Genomic DNA, 19,228 nt, shown 5'->3' with positions numbered 1-19,228 from the left:
GGGGGGAGTTGGGGGCAGATGCTGTGTCTTCCGTCTCGGTCTCTGGGATGCGGCTGTAGCTGATTTTCCTTGGCTCCTGCTGCAGGGGTGTGGGATGTCTCATGGTACCTGGCCTTGGATTAGAGGGACGAACACCTGGGGACTTGAGGGGGTAGCTGTACTTCTTGGGCTGAAACGACAGAAGATATCAACCAAAATCAAAAGGCCGTGAGATCACTTAAATGGAGCTTTATATTTATGAAGTCAAAGATCTAAAATGACTTTTGCCATCTATAAAAGACAAATGTAAGCACTTTTTGAAAAAGAAAATTACCAAACTTGAATACTAACAAATCTTGGAGGAGGCTTGACATTCCGTGGCTCTATCTCCAGTGACTTGTTGAACAGATAATCTGTAAATTCTGTCTCAACGCTGTTTCCCATTGGATTCAGGTTTTCAAAAAATCTCTACAATACAAAAACGCAGACAACTTGTCAACTAAGACGCTTGTTAATACTGCTTGTTTCTACAGCACAAATGATCCCAACTGTTCAAGAGAACAGAGAAAATGCTGGAGTCAGAGGTAATGACAGACTTTTAAGTTATTAAATCTGTTTGTCACCAGCCCTTTTCTGGACATTGCTACTGCTATGCTTGGCCTGAAAACCAACTGTGCTACCAACCCTAAATGCTTTCTGCAGTGCAAAATCAGACCAGGTTTGCTCAAACACTTCCAGAAGAAGCTGCAAACAATCCATCTTTACACTGATGTAGGGAAGACTGCTCCCACAAAGCATTCTGTCAAAGCCTGAGGAGAACAAATAAAATAAAGCCTTGCAGAATCTCTTAGGATAACCTGTCCTATGACTCTCTGAAAGTATATAGCTCAAAAGATGATAAGAAAAAAGGAAGAAAGGAAAGCAAGCAGAGAGAACACTGCTTAGACAACACCTCAGACCAAGGAAAACAAACACCAGGAGAAAGAAAAACGTGAGCATCACGACCATCAACACATGATGTAAACACAGTGCTATCAGATAAACCTGGAAACATAAAGGCAGTGTAACAGAGGAGGAAAACACAGCTGGGCTCACTGGACAAATAATTGCAACTGAGTGAAGGACAAGGAGAATCTGCCAGTTTCAGTTCCTGTTTAACACTGATCGATAAGATCAATGTCCCAACAGCTGAGAAAAAAATGAAACAAACCCAAGAAACTGCAAGCATTGAGCTTTCTGCCCTTTCTTATAGTGAGACCCAAGAGAGGTTTTATGACAGCTCTGCTCATCTCTGATTCAGTCAGACTGAATCTATGTGAATTCAGTCTGTCCTTATGGTCTGTCAGCTGACAGAATCACCACAGAAAGAAATCATGTCACTTACCCTGATGTCAAATTCCACTCTTAAACAATATGGCTGGTTCTGGTACTGCTGTATCTCCCCTGTTATCTCGGCTACCTTCCTTCTCTTGCTGAAGTTTATAAGGTCTTTCCCATGTCGCTTGAGAAATTCAGGATTGCCTTCTTCTGTTTTCAAAATGTTGGTTAAGTAAATCCCTAAAGGGCACACAGAAGAGGTTCTCAACACAGAGTACAAAACAAGGAGGAAGTCACAACTGGAATACAAGGAATTCTTAAAGAATTTAATTTGTGCACTGTAATTATTTAGAAAACTTCTCTGTTATGGTCAGTAAGAGAATTGCACTTCACTTTCCAATAAGGGCAACAATTTAAGTATTTTAACATGCCTTTTCCAGAAAGCTGCCTTTTTGCATCAAAGTCCCAAAGCCTGTGCATCTTTCTTGTGGTTAAGGAAGCTCACACAACTGAACACTAAAAGAGGACACTGAACAGGAGTGCTTTCTCTTAACTCCTCTATTCCATTAGACACCCCAGCTAAACTCCAAAAATTATTTTCAGGTTTTATCCTGGCTTCATAATTGCATCAAATAATTTGAAGATTAGAAAGCAAAAAGTGCTCTCCACTCCACAGATCATGTATCTGGAATTGTCATTATGACTCGACAGAAATAACTGAAGCTATTCACATGTGATCCTGCTAACCTCTACTCATCTCTGAAGCAGGACAGAAGGTTTCTTAGTTGATCTTATCTTTCTTTGCAGAGCTCTGGAGTATATCTTTCCCCAATCTGTAAAAGGCCAAAAAAGCCATCAACACTATTTTCTTTCAGTTTTGGCCCGAAGCCTATGTTGGACAAGTGCAATATCCAGACTTGGAACTGATCTGCAGCAAACATTTAAATGGATTGCTTAATAACAGGAATGAGATGTGCTTAACATCACAATTTGCTAAATGTCACCAATCTACTTCAAAGAAGAACTGTTCAGACTGATGATAAAGAGGAGGCTTTCTTCCCAAACTTTATTTTTACAGAAATAAGACTTTTTAATAGAAATGAGACTCTAGCTTTATTTCTTGGAACTCACGATGAGGAAGGCGATCCTTCTTTCTCTGCCAGTCAATGGCAATAATATTTCTAATGTGACCACCTTCTATTGAGAGTATTTCTGGTTGCAACAGTTCAAACCACACTCAAAGTAAAAATCAACAAATACGGAAATAGGATATTGCAGATATACTTATTTTTACTGCAAATAACATCTCCCGTGAATAGTTACTTTAGGGGTTTTTTTCACATATTTGTGCCTGGGCACCTGAAATTCCAACCCACCTGTCCTGTTAAAACTGACTTTTCTCTCTATTGCTCATACTCTGTTTAGTACCTTAGCTCAATACTTTCCAAATTCATATTAATGTGGGACACAGCTCATCCAAACCAAACGTACTCACCAAAAAAAGGCACACAAGGAGGATTAATGGACCTGAGTTTTGCCAAATATTTCTTATAATGGTCCTCACTCAGCTCATAAGCTTCTTCTAAGATCTTCTTCTGGCGACTTGGAATTTGCTTAAAAGAGAGACCAAACAGGTTGTTTGGAAAGAGAAGGTAAAGGCATGGCCCAACAACAGTACTGAGAGTAATGGACTCCCACAGGTGTTTGAACCAGGGACCACGAGGACAGTGCCCCATCATCCTGACATGCCTTTCTTAAGTGGGGACAGGTTTCTTTCTTCTGAAACCAAGGAAAAAACCCTCTCTCTTACACCCTGATTGATTAATTTCTTGGGGGATTTACTTTCCTTGCTCCTTGGAAGCACATGCTTACTGACAAGACAGGCTTTCAGTGCAGCCAAGGTACCCTGCATGACACTGCCATAGCAAAAGTGGAAAACATTTCACTGTACCTCAAACGTGTGATCCAACCTATAAACTGCTGCGGAGTTCATAGCACTGACAATCTCAAGGACACCATTAAAGTTGTTTAGCTCTTGAAAAACTTGCAGGATCTCAATTATCCGGCTCACTACAATTACTCTTTCCTCTAGGTTTTCTGTTTCTACAATGCATCTAAATACACAAGAACATTGGGGTTTGTATTAAAGTGCTGATGAGGTTTCCAAAATCAGATATTAAGTTGCAACACAAACAAATATGATTTTATCAAATTACTTGAGATAGTTCTGAAAATGTCTTAGAGATTCGAAAATATTCTAAGAATAAAAAGCTTGAGACCATTATGTTAAAATTCTCACAGGGACTGGTTTTAGCACCTAAACACCAAAACAGGAATTCTCTCAGAACAGGATTCTTCACAGTATACTTGTGAATGGACTGTAAGCATCCAGATATGGAGTAGGCGCAGATTCAGGAAAGTCACTTACTTTTCAAACCACAAAGTTAGGTTAGTTGTATGCCTTATCATTTTGAGAAGGTTGGGAGAATTAATTTCTTTATCTTCCTTTGTCCACACACTTCCAACTAGTTCAGATGGCTGCACAGCTCTAGAAAAGTAGATGCATTATCAAAAAATGTAATTAAAAGCAGGAAAGAAAATATTATTTCTCCAAACCCTCTTGATTTTCACTGAATTTGGAATTCATATTTAGAAATAAATTCTTAAGGTATCACTCCCATCATGACTAAATGACTAATATTTCTATGCTTCTTTTTTAGACTGTAGATATTTCTTAATCTATGTAACTCTTAACCACCTCTGTTCATCTAAATGAAGAAAGAAATCATCTCATTCACCATAACAAAATGTGAGCTTCCAATGCCTGAACAATTTCTTACAGACAGCTAATGAGACCTGACACGGTCCTTAATTTGCTTCACAAACCAGGATGTGAAGAAAACTGATTTAATAACTGTTCATACTTCTCAAAGTTTGATCTATTCAGAAAATATCAAGAGAAAGATGGAGCACAATACCACTAACAGTATGCAACAGTCACACATACTGCACATTAACTGGGGGAGGATGAAACAAATGTTGTACTTAAGAGGGCTTTTTCTGCAGAAATAGTAATTAACACACACCACTGGTAAAGTCCCTTGATTTCTGTGGGGCTTCACATCAGAGGCCCCCAGAAACAATTTCAGGCATGGAGAACGTTTTGATTTGTGCCACATGTTTCTCCGTGGAGGGAAGTTACCTGTAAAAATCCGACTCCAGTAAAGTGAGCTGCCGAGCGATTTCTATGGGATGCAAAGTGAGCAAGTCAAAAGTCTCTGTGTGGCCTGGTTTGCTTATGTGCCACTCAATTGCTGGAGGGGGACTCTCAAAAGTGATGTTGTGGCTCGGCCCAATGGCTTGTGCCTGCTTTTTCCTGTTGATTATCTTTGTGATGGATTCAACCCACTTCTTCATGGCTTTGCCTGGCATACAGAGAAAATTACTATTTCGATAATACTGTTTTTCCTAAGATATCAGTATGATTCAGAAATCTTTGGATTTAACCCCAAAACTTACTACATCAAAGGAATAATATATTCTTTAGGATTGGAGCTCTCACACAAGTGTAGAAGTGTTCAAAGATAGAAAGAATTCCTACACAGCCAACGACAAGTGCAATTTTGCCCAAGCACAAATTAGAACACCCAAATTAGGCTCCAGCTCTGATTTAGGTGCTTTTCTTTCTTTTCTGAGTTTACAGTGAGTTTTTTGGGAACAAACCTTCTTTTGCCCAAAATGCACTTCTGCAAACACCTTGAACTTAATAGTCTGGGCAAGAGCACATGATTACCTCAGATAACCTAGAAAGTCAAAATAACAAACAGGGAGAAGCTTCTTCCTGTACTGCATTTACCATCAAAGCTGAGAACAAAACTGAAAGGCCAAATGCCTTTTAAGCTCTGCACCATAAGAATTTCATGCACAAGTCCATTGAAAACCTACCAGTACCATCTATTGAACTAGCTGGCTCATTCTCCCCTCTTTTTAATGGCTAAATAACCATTAAATACTTCTCTGACACAGTATTCTCCTACAAACTGCTCCTGTGTCTGTCTTGGTTTTATTTAAAAGGAAACAGGAAAAGTCTGTACAATCACAACTGCAAGGTGTCCTACAGTTCCAATATGCACTGTGAAGCAGCTGGGAACTCTTGTTTCAAAGAAATAATGGTTTCCACCATCAACCTTTTACAAAAATTACCCCCTGTGTAAAGTTTAAAATGTCAATCAAAGCAATTATTCTGCCCTGATCATTACTCAGTTCTTATTATTTTGCATTATTTCAGTCCCTTTACAACAAACCCCGTAATTTATGTAAATAACAATCACTATTCTGAAAAGGAGCCAGATTTTTTAATAATAGTGTGTGTGTGTGTGGGCTTAATGAAAGTTTATTTCATGCTCTTTATGAAGTATTTAATAAGCAGTCAGTCCTGTTTTTCCTGAAAGCAGAATTGATCACATTCCATATCTTTGAAAAGGGATGTTTTAGGATAAATATCAGCACTTAGGAAACTGTAAATACCTCTTACTGTTCCAATGAACTCCTCCAAACGTTTCAGAAGATCAGCATCTCTTTCAAAGTCATAGAAGTGGTGCTCTACCCAGTGTCGACACACATTTAATACTCTGCAAAAATAAAGAATAAACAAACACTCTACACCTCAGTCTATCTTCCCTATCAAAGCAGCCTAAACACCAAAACAGGAATTCTCTCAGAACAGGATTCTTCACAGTATACTTGTGAATGGACTGTAAGCATCCAGATATGGAGTAGGCGCAGATTCAGGAAAGTCACTTACTTTTCAAACCACAAAGTTAGGTTAGTTGTATGCCTTATCATTTTGAGAAGGTTGGGAGAATTAATTTCTTTATCTTCCTTTGTCCACACACTTCCAACTAGTTCAGATGGCTGCACAGCTCTAGAAAAGTAGATGCATTATCAAAAAATGTAATTAAAAGCAGGAAAGAAAATATTATTTCTCCAAACCCTCTTGATTTTCACTGAATTTGGAATTCATATTTAGAAATAAATTCTTAAGGTATCACTCCCATCATGACTAAATGACTAATATTTCTATGCTTCTTTTTTAGACTGTAGATATTTCTTAATCTATGTAACTCTTAACCACCTCTGTTCATCTAAATGAAGAAAGAAATCATCTCATTCACCATAACAAAATGTGAGCTTCCAATGCCTGAACAATTTCTTACAGACAGCTAATGAGACCTGACACGGTCCTTAATTTGCTTCACAAACCAGGATGTGAAGAAAACTGATTTAATAACTGTTCATACTTCTCAAAGTTTGATCTATTCAGAAAATATCAAGAGAAAGATGGAGCACAATACCACTAACAGTATGCAACAGTCACACATACTGCACATTAACTGGGGGAGGATGAAACAAATGTTGTACTTAAGAGGGCTTTTTCTGCAGAAATAGTAATTAACACACACCACTGGTAAAGTCCCTTGATTTCTGTGGGGCTTCACATCAGAGGCCCCCAGAAACAATTTCAGGCATGGAGAACGTTTTGATTTGTGCCACATGTTTCTCCGTGGAGGGAAGTTACCTGTAAAAATCCGACTCCAGTAAAGTGAGCTGCCGAGCGATTTCTATGGGATGCAAAGTGAGCAAGTCAAAAGTCTCTGTGTGGCCTGGTTTGCTTATGTGCCACTCAATTGCTGGAGGGGGACTCTCAAAAGTGATGTTGTGGCTCGGCCCAATGGCTTGTGCCTGCTTTTTCCTGTTGATTATCTTTGTGATGGATTCAACCCACTTCTTCATGGCTTTGCCTGGCACACAGAGAAAATTACTATTTCGATAATACTGTTTTTCCTAAGATATCAGTATGATTCAGAAATCTTTGGATTTAACCCCAAAACTTACTACATCAAAGGAATAATATATTCTTTAGGATTGGAGCTCTCACACAAGTGTAGAAGTGTTCAAAGATAGAAAGAATTCCTACACAGCCAACGACAAGTGCAATTTTGCCCAAGCACAAATTAGAACACCCAAATTAGGCTCCAGCTCTGATTTAGGTGCTTTTCTTTCTTTTCTGAGTTTACAGTGAGTTTTTTGGGAACAAACCTTCTTTTGCCCAAAATGCACTTCTGCAAACACCTTGAACTTAATAGTCTGGGCAAGAGCACATGATTACCTCAGATAACCTAGAAAGTCAAAATAACAAACAGGGAGAAGCTTCTTCCTGTACTGCATTTACCATCAAAGCTGAGAACAAAACTGAAAGGCCAAATGCCTTTTAAGCTCTGCACCATAAGAATTTCATGCACAAGTCCATTGAAAACCTACCAGTACCATCTATTGAACTAGCTGGCTCATTCTCCCCTCTTTTTAATGGCTAAATAACCATTAAATACTTCTCTGACACAGTATTCTCCTACAAACTGCTCCTGTGTCTGTCTTGGTTTTATTTAAAAGGAAACAGGAAAAGTCTGTACAATCACAACTGCAAGGTGTCCTACAGTTCCAATATGCACTGTGAAGCAGCTGGGAACTCTTGTTTCAAAGAAATAATGGTTTCCACCATCAACCTTTTACAAAAATTACCCCCTGTGTGAAGTTTAAAATGTCAATCAAAGCAATTATTCTGCCCTGATCATTACTCAGTTCTTATTATTTTGCATTATTTCAGTCCCTTTACAACAAACCCCGTAATTTATGTAAATAACAATCACTATTCTGAAAAGGAGCCAGATTTTTTAATAATAGTGTGTGTGTGTGTGGGCTTAATGAAAGTTTATTTCATGCTCTTTATGAAGTATTTAATAAGCAGTCAGTCCTGTTTTTCCTGAAAGCAGAATTGATCACATTCCATATCTTTGAAAAGGGATGTTTTAGGATAAATATCAGTGGGCTTAATGAAAGTTTATTTCATGCTCTTTATGAAGTATTTAATAAGCAGTCAGTCCTGTTTTTCCTGAAAGCAGAATTGATCACATTCCATATCTTTGAAAAGGGATGTTTTAGGATAAATATCAGCACTTAGGAAACTGTAAATACCTCTTACTGTTCCAATGAACTCCTCCAAACGTTTCAGAAGATCAGCATCTCTTTCAAAGTCATAGAAGTGGTGCTCTACCCAGTGTCGACACACATTTAATACTCTGCAAAAATAAAGAATAAACAAACACTCTACACCTCAGTCTATCTTCCCTATCAAAGCAGCTGCAAGGAAGGTCACTGGAATTATGAAGAGCCAGTGCAGCCAGAAGGTGACACCTCAGAAGGAATTCAGAGGGGCTCACAGTGATGCAACACTCACCGTAGCTGCACAGGTTGAATGTACTCTTTCCTAAATCTTTTCAGCTCTGCACTAAGGGGCTGGTCTCCATTCTCCATGGCAATACGGTCGGCTTCCGTTGGCTCAGGCTCTGGAATTTCAAATCTAGCACAGAAGATGGGTGTAAGACCATCTATTACACCAGTCTTGGGCACAAACTTTTGGATATAAACTTGTACATTTTACTGGCAATCCTTGAATTGGACAACTTTTTAAAAGGTGTTTGAAGTGAATCAAAACCAACTGGAAAGCCAGAATCTTACACGCTCCACGAAGAAAGAAACAAAATGCACTTCATAAGAACATATTTTTAACAGTGGCATACCTTTCTATTAGCAAACTCAGCAACTCTTGAGGTCTACAGAAGGATCTATATGTTGTGAGAAAAGTCCGAACAAAGTTGGGATCTAAGACAAAGAATAATTTTACACTTATGTCAGCAATTACCTGATTTTTTTTCCCTTTACAATAACTTCAATTATCCTTTAAAATTAAGGATGTCACCCTATCAATTTACAGAGAAGATTATGTAACCCAAAATGGCTTTGGTAACATCTCCTAAAACAATATGAAACAGAACTTAAAAATAATTTTCATTCTGTTGGAGGTTCACAGCAACTTTTTTTCCCCCCTTCAATTGTTAAAAGACAGGATTCTTTTCCAATGACTTTGAAATTAATGAATACATGATTTTATTCATGAGTAAACAACTTTAGTTTTGACAGTGATTGGGACACGAGAACTCAAAAAACACATCAAATAACTTTGCATTGGGTAGAAATGGCCTCTTCCAGGGAAGAATGCTTCCCCTAAACTGGCACATTTGATAACCAGTCATGGTTAGGCAGCCTAGGTATTTTTTCATCTAACAGCTATGTTTGAGGTCATATTTATTTCACTTCAAGAAAATCAACCAATTTCATTTTAATTGACTAACTACGTATCAATTCATCTAAAATATGAAAATGTTTTTAAAAACAATCAAGTATTCAAAACAGAAAACCAAAGTGTCTCCCATAATTACAAAAGCAAACCCATTTCTCTACAAATATGAGGAAATGCAGTGACAGCTCACTGGCACTGCACAGAGCTGACTAGAAACAAGGTTAACACTGTTATACCTGAACAGAATTAATGAGCAGATCGCAACAGCAATTTGCATTTTTTTGCATATTAAAGCCCTATCCGGATTTTAAAACCAAACCCCAGTTGATAACTGTCCTAACACAGAGTGGCTGAAGAGGAGCTCACATGAAGAAAGAATTCCTATAGGCTGTACTATGTAGGATAAAAAGGCTGCATTATTTGACTTAATGCTCTGTTGGATGTAAATGGAATATGGATTTTTAAGAGCTGCTTTAAAATCCTCCTTAACTCCTTACCAGCATCTTGTCCATTAGAAGGAACATTCTGCCTTTCTTAGATCTCCCTGAGTTGTTCATTTGGGCAACAGTTTCCTGTGATGTGTTGCACACCCTAACTATGCCGTGTAACACAGTATTTCCTTGCAATTCTGTTGCATGATAATTCTCATTTCTTAAACAAGTGGCTATTCTGCTTCTCCCATGTCCTTCGTTACTCCATTTCTCTAATCATAACCCCTCTCCCACCAGTCCTTGAAATTGTACAGTCCAAAATTATTTTCAAAGGCAGAACTCCAATACTTTTTGCACAAAGAAGGTCATCCTTGTTCACATCATCTTCATCATGGAAATACACCATTTCTGCTGTGCTAAAGAAGCACAGTAACTCACGCTCTCACAGTTTGCAATCTGTACACAGCATCTACTCTAAATAAGAGATTTTGTCTACATGAAAAAGAAAGCTTCCATAGCAATTAACATTTTTAGATCACTGCAAGCTCTGAGTCATAGCTATTGTTATTTTTACAGGTAGGGTCAGCATATAAATCCACAATACATATTGAATTCCAAATGAAGTCGATCAGAAAATCAAATCTAACTTTGTTATCTTACTAGCAACGACTGTGACTCAAAATAGTGTACAATATATGAGTAAGTGTTAAAAAAATACAGACAACACTAGTTAGCCAGGATGTCTGCTCATGTGATAATTCTCTCTTCAATGCAGCCAATTTGAAAGCTAAAAAAGAACAATAACTGTTCTACGAGGATTTATAAATAATCACCCTTGAATTCCTTACGAAAGGAAACAGACACTATGATGACGCACAAGCACTCTTAACATATCAAAGCTTTAAAAATAGAAGAGTGCTGCCCTATAGATAAAAAAAAAATGCCATGACTTTAAAATCTTGGTACCACCTAATCCAGCTGCTCTTAAGAATTGGGCAAGAGGAGATAAAGAATGCAGAAACACATTAAAACAAGGAAAACCCACCAGCATATGCAAATAGGGTCAGAACCTGAACTTCTAATTGCAGGGCAATTTCTCTCATGTAAAAATACATAGAAAGCTGCTTTTGCAAACGAGATTTCTCCCTGTTTTGCTGCTCCACCACAGGATAGTTTGGACAGTCTCACCCCGTGATCAGGTGGCCATCAGGGCTGTCTCCCTGTCTGAACTGTTGCAATGGCTGGACACCTCCCACCCCCAGCAGCATTGTTTCTTTAAAGCTGTCCCTGTTCCACAGCAAAGACATTTTGGCTGATAAAATGGTTTGTGCATTGTCAGGGGGGTGAGGGATGAAAAATAAAAGGTCCAACACCCATATCTACAAATGAGATGGACTGTGTGGATCTTCACATATGACAAAAAAGTTGAGATCTGATTTGACTACAGCAACTAACTAAACTGCAACAAATTCATATGACCTCTGCAATTGTACCTGTAATTATTCCTTACACCACTTGACCTACAAAGATAAAAACCTAGAGAAAAGTCACAGCTATAGTAAATACTGTCTTTAGACTGCCAGATCAAAGGCTGCCATAACCAGTCACACTGAATTCCAGAACAATTGCCTCAGAAAAGTAAAGGCTTGCTGTTCTGGCATATGAATACAAAGCCAATAAAGACTTTTAAGATTACCATCACACATACACCATCCTGTGTGGGGCAAGAAAAGCATTTCTACAGTCTGTAGCTGTTTGATTACATACCACCACAGCACTCATCTTCCCAGGTCTTCAGAGAAGAAGCCTTGAACTCAGCAGATACATGTGTGAAACAGCTAACCTGTTACTCTGGAGGGTTGCTGCCCTACTCACTGCATCTCACAAGATGCAACAAAACCCTGAATGCTTTGCATCACAAATGGACCATGTTTCCTGTACAACAGAGCATTTTTGGTTGAGTCACTTTATCTCTTATTTCTTTGCTGCCCTGGAAAAGACTGCACAGAATGGTGAGAACAATGATGTTTTTCCTCACAGATAACCAACTATAAAACAGAAGGTATAGAAGATAAGAGTGTTGAGAAATTATGCACAGTGTAACAACACAGCATCAGGTCCACTAAAGATCTTTAAGGCTACAAAGACAGGCTAAATACACTGTAAGACAACTATTTTTATCCTTTTGGTCAAAGTCTTTCAGGCCATCTCACGGTACTCACATTCTCAGTTTTCTCATACAACAGTTTTTGCTAATTCTTTGGCAAAGACAATGCTAGATTTAAAAATAATAATAGAAAGGTGTCTTCCTTTCTCTAAGGCCGAGTAGTTTGATTTTAACGTTCAAGACCATAAAATTATGTCATAAACCATGCCTAAAAAATTCAAAGCCAAGAGCTGGAAGTTTATAAAGTTACAAGAAAATGAAGGCAGATACAAAACTGCACAGGTAAAAACTGCCAGCACAATACTGCATTTGGCTTTCTAGTAAATGTTAGGAAAATTCAAGGAAATTAAAAAAAGAGCAAGAAAAGTAATGGAGCAAAGAGATGTAACTACAGGTATTTAAAAAAGTAAACAGAGTACTAAACTACAGAAATTATATTCTGCTTACTCCTCGCTTCTTTCAAACAAATATTCCTGATCTATGCAGGGTATCTAGGACTGAGCTGCAGAAGAGCAATCTACAGCAATTAAGAGTGTAAAGAGTAAAAAGGAAGGAAAAAAAGAAACTGCTGAATATGAAAAGCACTAATACCAAGATGCACGAAGTTTCAGAATAACTGACATACAAATAGAATCAGAAAAAATAAATCCAAACCCCAAACACAAGCCCATGCTTTGCAGCACAGCTTACAAAAATCCTGGGCTGCCCTCAAGAACCCCACACACTGAGGTGAGCCTGGATAACCACGTAAATGTCTTGTTTAATGTGTCTTCAACACAAACAGAAACCCTAAGTCACAAGCCCTTAAATCAAATCCTCACTGAAGTTCTGATTAAGGCAAAGTTCTGAGGACAAAGTATTCGAGTGACTGCACCTATCAAGGCTGATATTGGTCTTTCCATGACAAGCTAGCACAGACATGGGTAATAGCTGATAGAGTACAACCCTTAACTGAAAACACTGGGCCCATAATCCTCTCCCACATGCTGGCCCTTCCTGTGTCACCCAGCTTTAGAAGTCTGGAGGGAAGGCAGTTCTTGTAGCCTGGGGCACAAAGGAAAAAGTATTGTCTGGAGCTCAATTGCTGCAGGCTCCCACCCCCATTCCTTGCATGAGAACAACCTTATGCACATGCAATATCCCATGTGCACTGCCAAGCATATTCACTTTTTACTCACTTTATGTATTTGCTGCATGTATTTAACACAGGAAGAGAAGCATGAACAAGCGGCTACCTTGAGTTTTGGCTGCACAGACCAAGTGCCTCACCTGCATACATGTGGTAAGTCAGCCTCTCGATGAGCTTCACAACAGTTCCTGCCTTGATGATGGGGATTCCAGATTTGGGCTGCATGTTTTCTTCAAACACAATATTCTCTTCAGAGTCGGGTTCTGCAAATCTATAAAGCTCAGGATTTGGAAATCTCATCTGCTCCTCTTTTTCTTCCTGCAACATTGTTACATCCAACATCCTTTCCAGCGTGCTTCTATATTGCAAAGATATCAATGCTGCCATCCAGTTGTTTTTCTCTTCAGCTGATTTAGCAGCAAAAATAACACTGTTCTCATCTTTTAAGATGATTTCAAAAGCATGTCTATACTCATTAGTGTCATCTTTATCATTGATTTGTACCTTTCGCATGAAGAACTTCTCCTTCAGTCGATATTCTGCATTGCTAGCACCAGGAAGTCTTGGCTGGCCATGATTTGACTTACAGCAAATCATCAAGCCATCAAATAGGAATATGTGTCTCTCGTGCTTTGCTCCTACACGTGTGAGTGTTCCTTCCATGATGAACTCATTACAGCACTGTCCAATGTCTTTACCCTCCCAACCATCAATATTTTTCTGGATTTCATTCATTTTCTTAATTGCTAGCTGCTTCCCCTTCATCTGCTGAGTATAGAACCGGCATGCAGATTCACTTCAGTGGAGGATGGGAGAAAGGCAGCCTATTAGTACACATGTATTGAAAAAACACAACCACCACTAACACAAAAACACCAGATCATAATTCTGAGAAGGGAGGATTCCACTGAGAATGCAATTTCATCACTCAGTATCAGCACCATTGCAAAGGCTTGACTAAAGTATCTCATCTGATAAATTTTCTACTTCAGCAATAGATGTTTTACCTAAACACAAGCAACCAGAGGCAGGCAAGCTGTTAGTGCTTCTTAGACCAAGAAGCCACTCACTTCCATAACCAACAGAACAATTTTAGATTGCAATTATTTGAAGCGAGTACATTCAGAAAAAAATAAGCTGTTAAATGCATTCATTTTCAAGCCTAAAGGTTACTCTTGGCAGCACAAAACTTGTCTAGCAAAGAAAACATTGAAACAATTTTAAGAGTAGTTTCTAGTTCAGGAACATTCCCTTCTAACCACACAGAAAGATACTTTTACAATATTTTTAGGTGGATATTTATTATCTGAGCACAATTAACCCACAAATGCCGTAACTTTCTACTTACCAGTGAATTCTCAGAACGTCTCAACTACCAGTTTGCAAGGACACATAGAAATTAGAACTCTTTTAAAACAATAAGAAATTATCTTGGCTTTGATGTCACTTCCTTTGAAAAAGCAGGCTTGTCACAAACTATTTTGTTCATTGTTTACTAAAAGAGGAAACCGGGAGCCCTGGATTTATAGCAAAGCATTAAGAGCAGAGAGCAGAAAAACCGGAAACGTTTACCTAAGCCTTCGTTTTGCAAGGCTTTTGGAGCATATCCGTTCCATACTGCTTTGAAGATTTAGCAGGGCAGTTATTGCTTGCTTCAAGCACTCCTTATCCTCTTCATCCTCACTTTTTTCTTCCAATTGCTGTGAACATTGAAAGTCAAAGACAGGAAGCGTTACAAGCATATTGGTACGTGCAAATCCAGAAGTTTGACCCAGGAAGAAGAAATCTAACCATTGGCTGATTTTCCATGCTCCTGCTTGTTATAAAAGTTAATGGAAATAACCAGGTGTGTTACTGACACGGGTGAGAGAGAGAACTCTCTGCGAAGAGCTTAATCTCAGTAAAATATAGCACAGTCACTAAGGGCCCCCAGACACAAACACACTCAGACATGCAGTATTTATCTCAACCTGGTTTGATTTACCTTACAGCTCCTTAAAGGAACCCATTTCAGGTGTTAATTCTTAAGAACAACAAGCAAGGAAGATCTCTATACACACCATACTACAGGACAAGATCACATCAGTCTGTATGTGACACATGTAAACACCCCAGAACAGGCAAGCTGGACCCAAAGCTAAGCAAAACTCCTTCATCACATTTATAAACAGAAGATTACAAGGGCTCTCATCTCACTAATAACAGTTTAATTAATAAATCAGGTTGAAGGGGACCTTGGAGATTATCTCAGCCAACCTCCAGCACAACTGCAGAGCCAACAGAGATCAAGGTGCCCAGAGCCACAGTGAGTTTTGAATCTAAATACTAAACTAGAACTGGACAAGACGGGTTAACACTAATGTTTTGTGTGTAACTATTGTTACGACAGGTAAATTTTATAAAACAAGATCTGCCATGTTTAAGACTGCTTAAACTGAAGATTTTCATCTCTTATCTTCATTTAAGCATTAAAATGTTTCACGAGTGAAAAAATAGCTGACTACAGCTGTGGCTTAGATGTAAAACTGAAATAACTTATTCAGAACTATTAACAGACAAGCATTTTAGACTATTACACACCAAGAATTAGCTCCACACAATTGAAGGATTTGTTTTGGTAGTAGAAATGAAGCAAAGGCCAGAATGAATCAGAATGAGACACCCTTCGAAAAAGTACAGTTGTGCTGTCCAGTGTGAAATGTAAGTATTGCCCTCCAAAATCCAACTGAGTACAACATAGACATGTCTGGTATTTGAATTGGTCAGAGAACAGCATTAATTTTTTCCCTAACCTGAGTTAATCATTCAGTGCAATAGCTATCAATGCCAAAGACTACTTTATTTGTGTTTTCAGCCATAAGGATGACCACAAAGTTTTTTCTGGGCAGCTTTGGCTCAGGTAGTATCATCTGTCATACTCTCAATCTAAGCAGCATTAGGCGTGAGAGCTTACTCATGTAACAACCACTGAAACAGGTCTAAGAATGCACCACAACAAGCATTACTTCCCAAAAGTTCTTGGTGAGATGACATCATTCCAAGAAGGAACAGACTACCCTCTTCATATTCCTCTACTCTCTAGATTTAGTAGAGGTATCATCTCCCCTTGGCTTTGGTTTTGCAGATCTGGGTTCAGAGAGGATTTCAGAGCAATGAGGCAGGTACAGCACCACTGGCAGAAGTCTTGAAAGAAAGCTTTGAAAAACTACCTCTAAGATTTTGCATCTTTCCTGCACAAGCATTCAGAGAAGGCTCTTTGCCTTGTGTGCTGCCTTTTTGCAAACTTCTATCAAAATAGTCTGGCTGGATTTCCTATAATATCTGGGTTGCTAATCTTCAACAGGGGCAGAGATTGTTTTAGCCTTGAAAATAAGCCTTATCAAGTCCTACAATATTCTGTACATTCTATTCAGAAACAGACTAGTACAGATTAACATTCATTACTGCAAAGCATTCTGCTCTTACGTTACTTTTTACAGAAACCTCTCTCCAATTGCAAAAATGTGGGTGTTCATCACAGAACAGTCCATGTCCCAAAGCAAAATACCTATCCGCATATAGAGAAAGTGGTTAATATTTTCCCATCAGGATCCATTGGGACTAACCCTATTTCCAATGGCAAATAGAAACTAAATCAAAATCCAGTGAGTGTAATTATGCTCCAGGTTTAACATTTGGAAACTGCTGTACAGAAATGTGTGTCTTCTTCTGTGTAACACCAACACAAATGGCAAATCAGGTAGTACTCTGAACTACTATGAAGACACTTCTCTGGACACAGGAATTTGGAAGTTTATATTCCAGCATAGTACTGTATAATTACCAAAAACAGACTTAGAACTCAGTGTAAATCACAACAATGATTTCATCTTACACTGCCCTGGACAGTGTTTGGAAAAGGTGGAAAGTAAAACATCACTGGGAAGCACCCAGAAAGTTTCTCTGCAAATCCCACTCATTCTTCTACAGCTGTGCAGTGCCCCCTAATGAACAAACCAGGGAGATACTAAGCACGTGGTGGTGGGGTTTTTGTTGGGTTTGGGGTCGTTTATCTGCTTTTGGTTTTTTTTTTTTTTTCAGAAAATGCACTACATACTATAAAGAATACTACAGTAGTATGTGAAGAAGTGCAGACTTCTGATTATCAGTAGTATTATAGATATTGTGGTTTTTAACAATCTTATGAGAAAATACTGGCTTATAGTTCACGAGATTCACAATACTACAGGCACAGGACCCTGTTCATTCCAGGAAAACAAACTTGGAAAACAGACTGCTAGGCAAGTCTCTAATAAAAAGAAAGTACTCTACATTCTAGGCCACAAGCTCTGAAGAGATAGCAAGAAGTGGAAGACAAGGTATTTTGTTCTACCTGTTGCATAACACAAGGATTAGACATTTATAAATTCCAAAGAGATAGAAAAGAAATCCTTCTCATGCAGTGCACAGTTAGACTATGGTAGTCAGAGAAGCATCTCTCTGGAAATATCATAGAGAACACATATGAGAACATGCAGATACAATCATACCCACAGGTGTCACGACGGATATAAAGTCTGTACTTCAGTGTTTGCATCACAACCTAGACTTGTGTCTTCCTAGAAGATTATTCTGAGTCTAACCACTGAAATTTGTGAACTGCAAGTTCCCCAATTCCTCTGGGAATCAAGACCACAGCTTCAATACAGAGAAGACAGAAGTATTTTGTAATCAAGAATAAAAATCAGCAGGGTTTCTGCTCTGACAAAGGCAGGCAGATCTGCTGGCACTTTGCCATAAAACAATCCTGGCAGATGGGTCAATAGCATAGAGATACCTGAGAGCACACTCTGACTTTTTGTAATTCCTACAAATAATAAAAGAGTCAGCCCAAAGCAGCAGTATACTGGGGACAAAAGAAAGTTTTCTCATATCTAGAAACTTTAATTTTTAAAAAGCATCAGGAAATCATTTGGGATAGTAAATGGGGACAACTGCAGGGAACCCCTATGCACTAGCGAACTAAAAAGCACCTCACACTTGAACCTTGAAGGAAACTCCACATGCCATATTCCTGAACATACACACACAGCTTCAATGCACTGAAATTTGAAAAGCCATTTTGTTTTCATATAAATTCAAGACAATCTTGAGCACAGTGCAGTAAAAATATTCATACAGTTCTCTGTTTATTTAGATCTACATTACAGCAAGAGCATTAGTTGCATTGACAGTGGAACAGAACAATGTATTACTGAAGCAATGACAAAAACCTTTTCTCCACTCAAAGTTTAACTATGACTTCTCAGTTTAATTTTAAAATGTTACATAAAATTGCACACATCAAATATCAAACCCCAGATATCAGGTAATTAAGTGACAAAAAGCCTTCAGCATTCTCTCAGAAGTACATTTTAAAAGACATGGAAGATAAAAAGCCCTCATCTTTTATTTCACATTAAGTTTAACTCACAATATAAAAGATGATCAACCCATTGGGAAGCATATTGGACAAGTAAAGCCTTAAAACAGAGGAAAACAAGAAGCATTTCAACTTTTAGTACAAGATTCCTTGTTTTTTCACCTCTTTACTATGTGCCTTAAAATAGATCCTAAACATATGTTGAAAGGTCAACTACATCAAATGTCATCTGAGCCCAAAAATGTAAAAACATTTTGGCTTGAAAAACATGTGAATTTAAGGAACTGCTACTTTGATTGCTCAATGTGAATGCTCTTATTTGGGAAGGAGTGTGTGTGTGAGAGAGAAATGAAAGTAATTCTGTTTCAGAATTCAATTACACTACTCTGAAGTGCCATTTTGCAAATCAGGATGACACTGAGGAAAAGTCAGGAAGACCCATTCAGATACATATACACTACACAAGTCTGTCAGCTGATGTTTCACCAATTCAACAATTCAGTTTACTGTAACAGGTTTCTCATTTGGTCAATTTGCCATTAGCATTCCCATAAAGGGGTACAGCCTGTCAGGAGACCATATTCCAGATTAGGTTTGCTCAAGAGTT

At 38.4% G+C, this 19,228-nt stretch overlaps 1 protein-coding gene across 3 annotated transcripts in view; it reads right to left on the bottom strand.

Moving 5' to 3' along the window:
- Nucleotides 1–19,228, bottom strand: part of SOS1 (SOS Ras/Rac guanine nucleotide exchange factor 1) — a 45,899-nt gene that overhangs the window by 4,205 nt on the left and 22,466 nt on the right. For 2 of the 3 annotated variants that reach the window (XM_017726688.1, XM_017726687.1), the window contains 12 exons: nt 14,793–14,920; nt 13,361–14,016; nt 8,934–9,015; nt 8,591–8,713; nt 8,329–8,432; nt 6,875–7,097; nt 6,101–6,220; nt 3,248–3,410; nt 2,792–2,909; nt 1,364–1,536; nt 331–447; nt 56–169 (listed from right to left, as the gene is read on the bottom strand). In XM_017726688.1, coding sequence (XP_017582177.1) covers nt 56–169; nt 331–447; nt 1,364–1,536; nt 2,792–2,909; nt 3,248–3,410; nt 6,101–6,220; nt 6,875–7,097; nt 8,329–8,432; nt 8,591–8,713; nt 8,934–9,015; nt 13,361–14,016; nt 14,793–14,920 — 2,121 coding nt within the window. Of the gene's footprint in view, nt 1–22; nt 170–330; nt 448–1,363; nt 1,537–2,791; nt 2,910–3,247; nt 3,411–6,100; nt 6,221–6,874; nt 7,098–8,328; nt 8,433–8,590; nt 8,714–8,933; nt 9,016–13,360; nt 14,017–14,792; nt 14,921–19,228 lie in introns of all 3 variants that reach the window. The other variant, XM_017726689.1, reaches the window with a different exon arrangement.

Source organism: Corvus brachyrhynchos, unplaced genomic scaffold, assembly GCF_000691975.1.
Source record: "Corvus brachyrhynchos isolate BGI_N302 unplaced genomic scaffold, ASM69197v1 scaffold312, whole genome shotgun sequence".
Classification (NCBI taxonomy): Eukaryota; Metazoa; Chordata; class Aves; order Passeriformes; family Corvidae; genus Corvus; species Corvus brachyrhynchos.
This window is presented reverse-complemented; position numbering and strand designations above follow the sequence as displayed.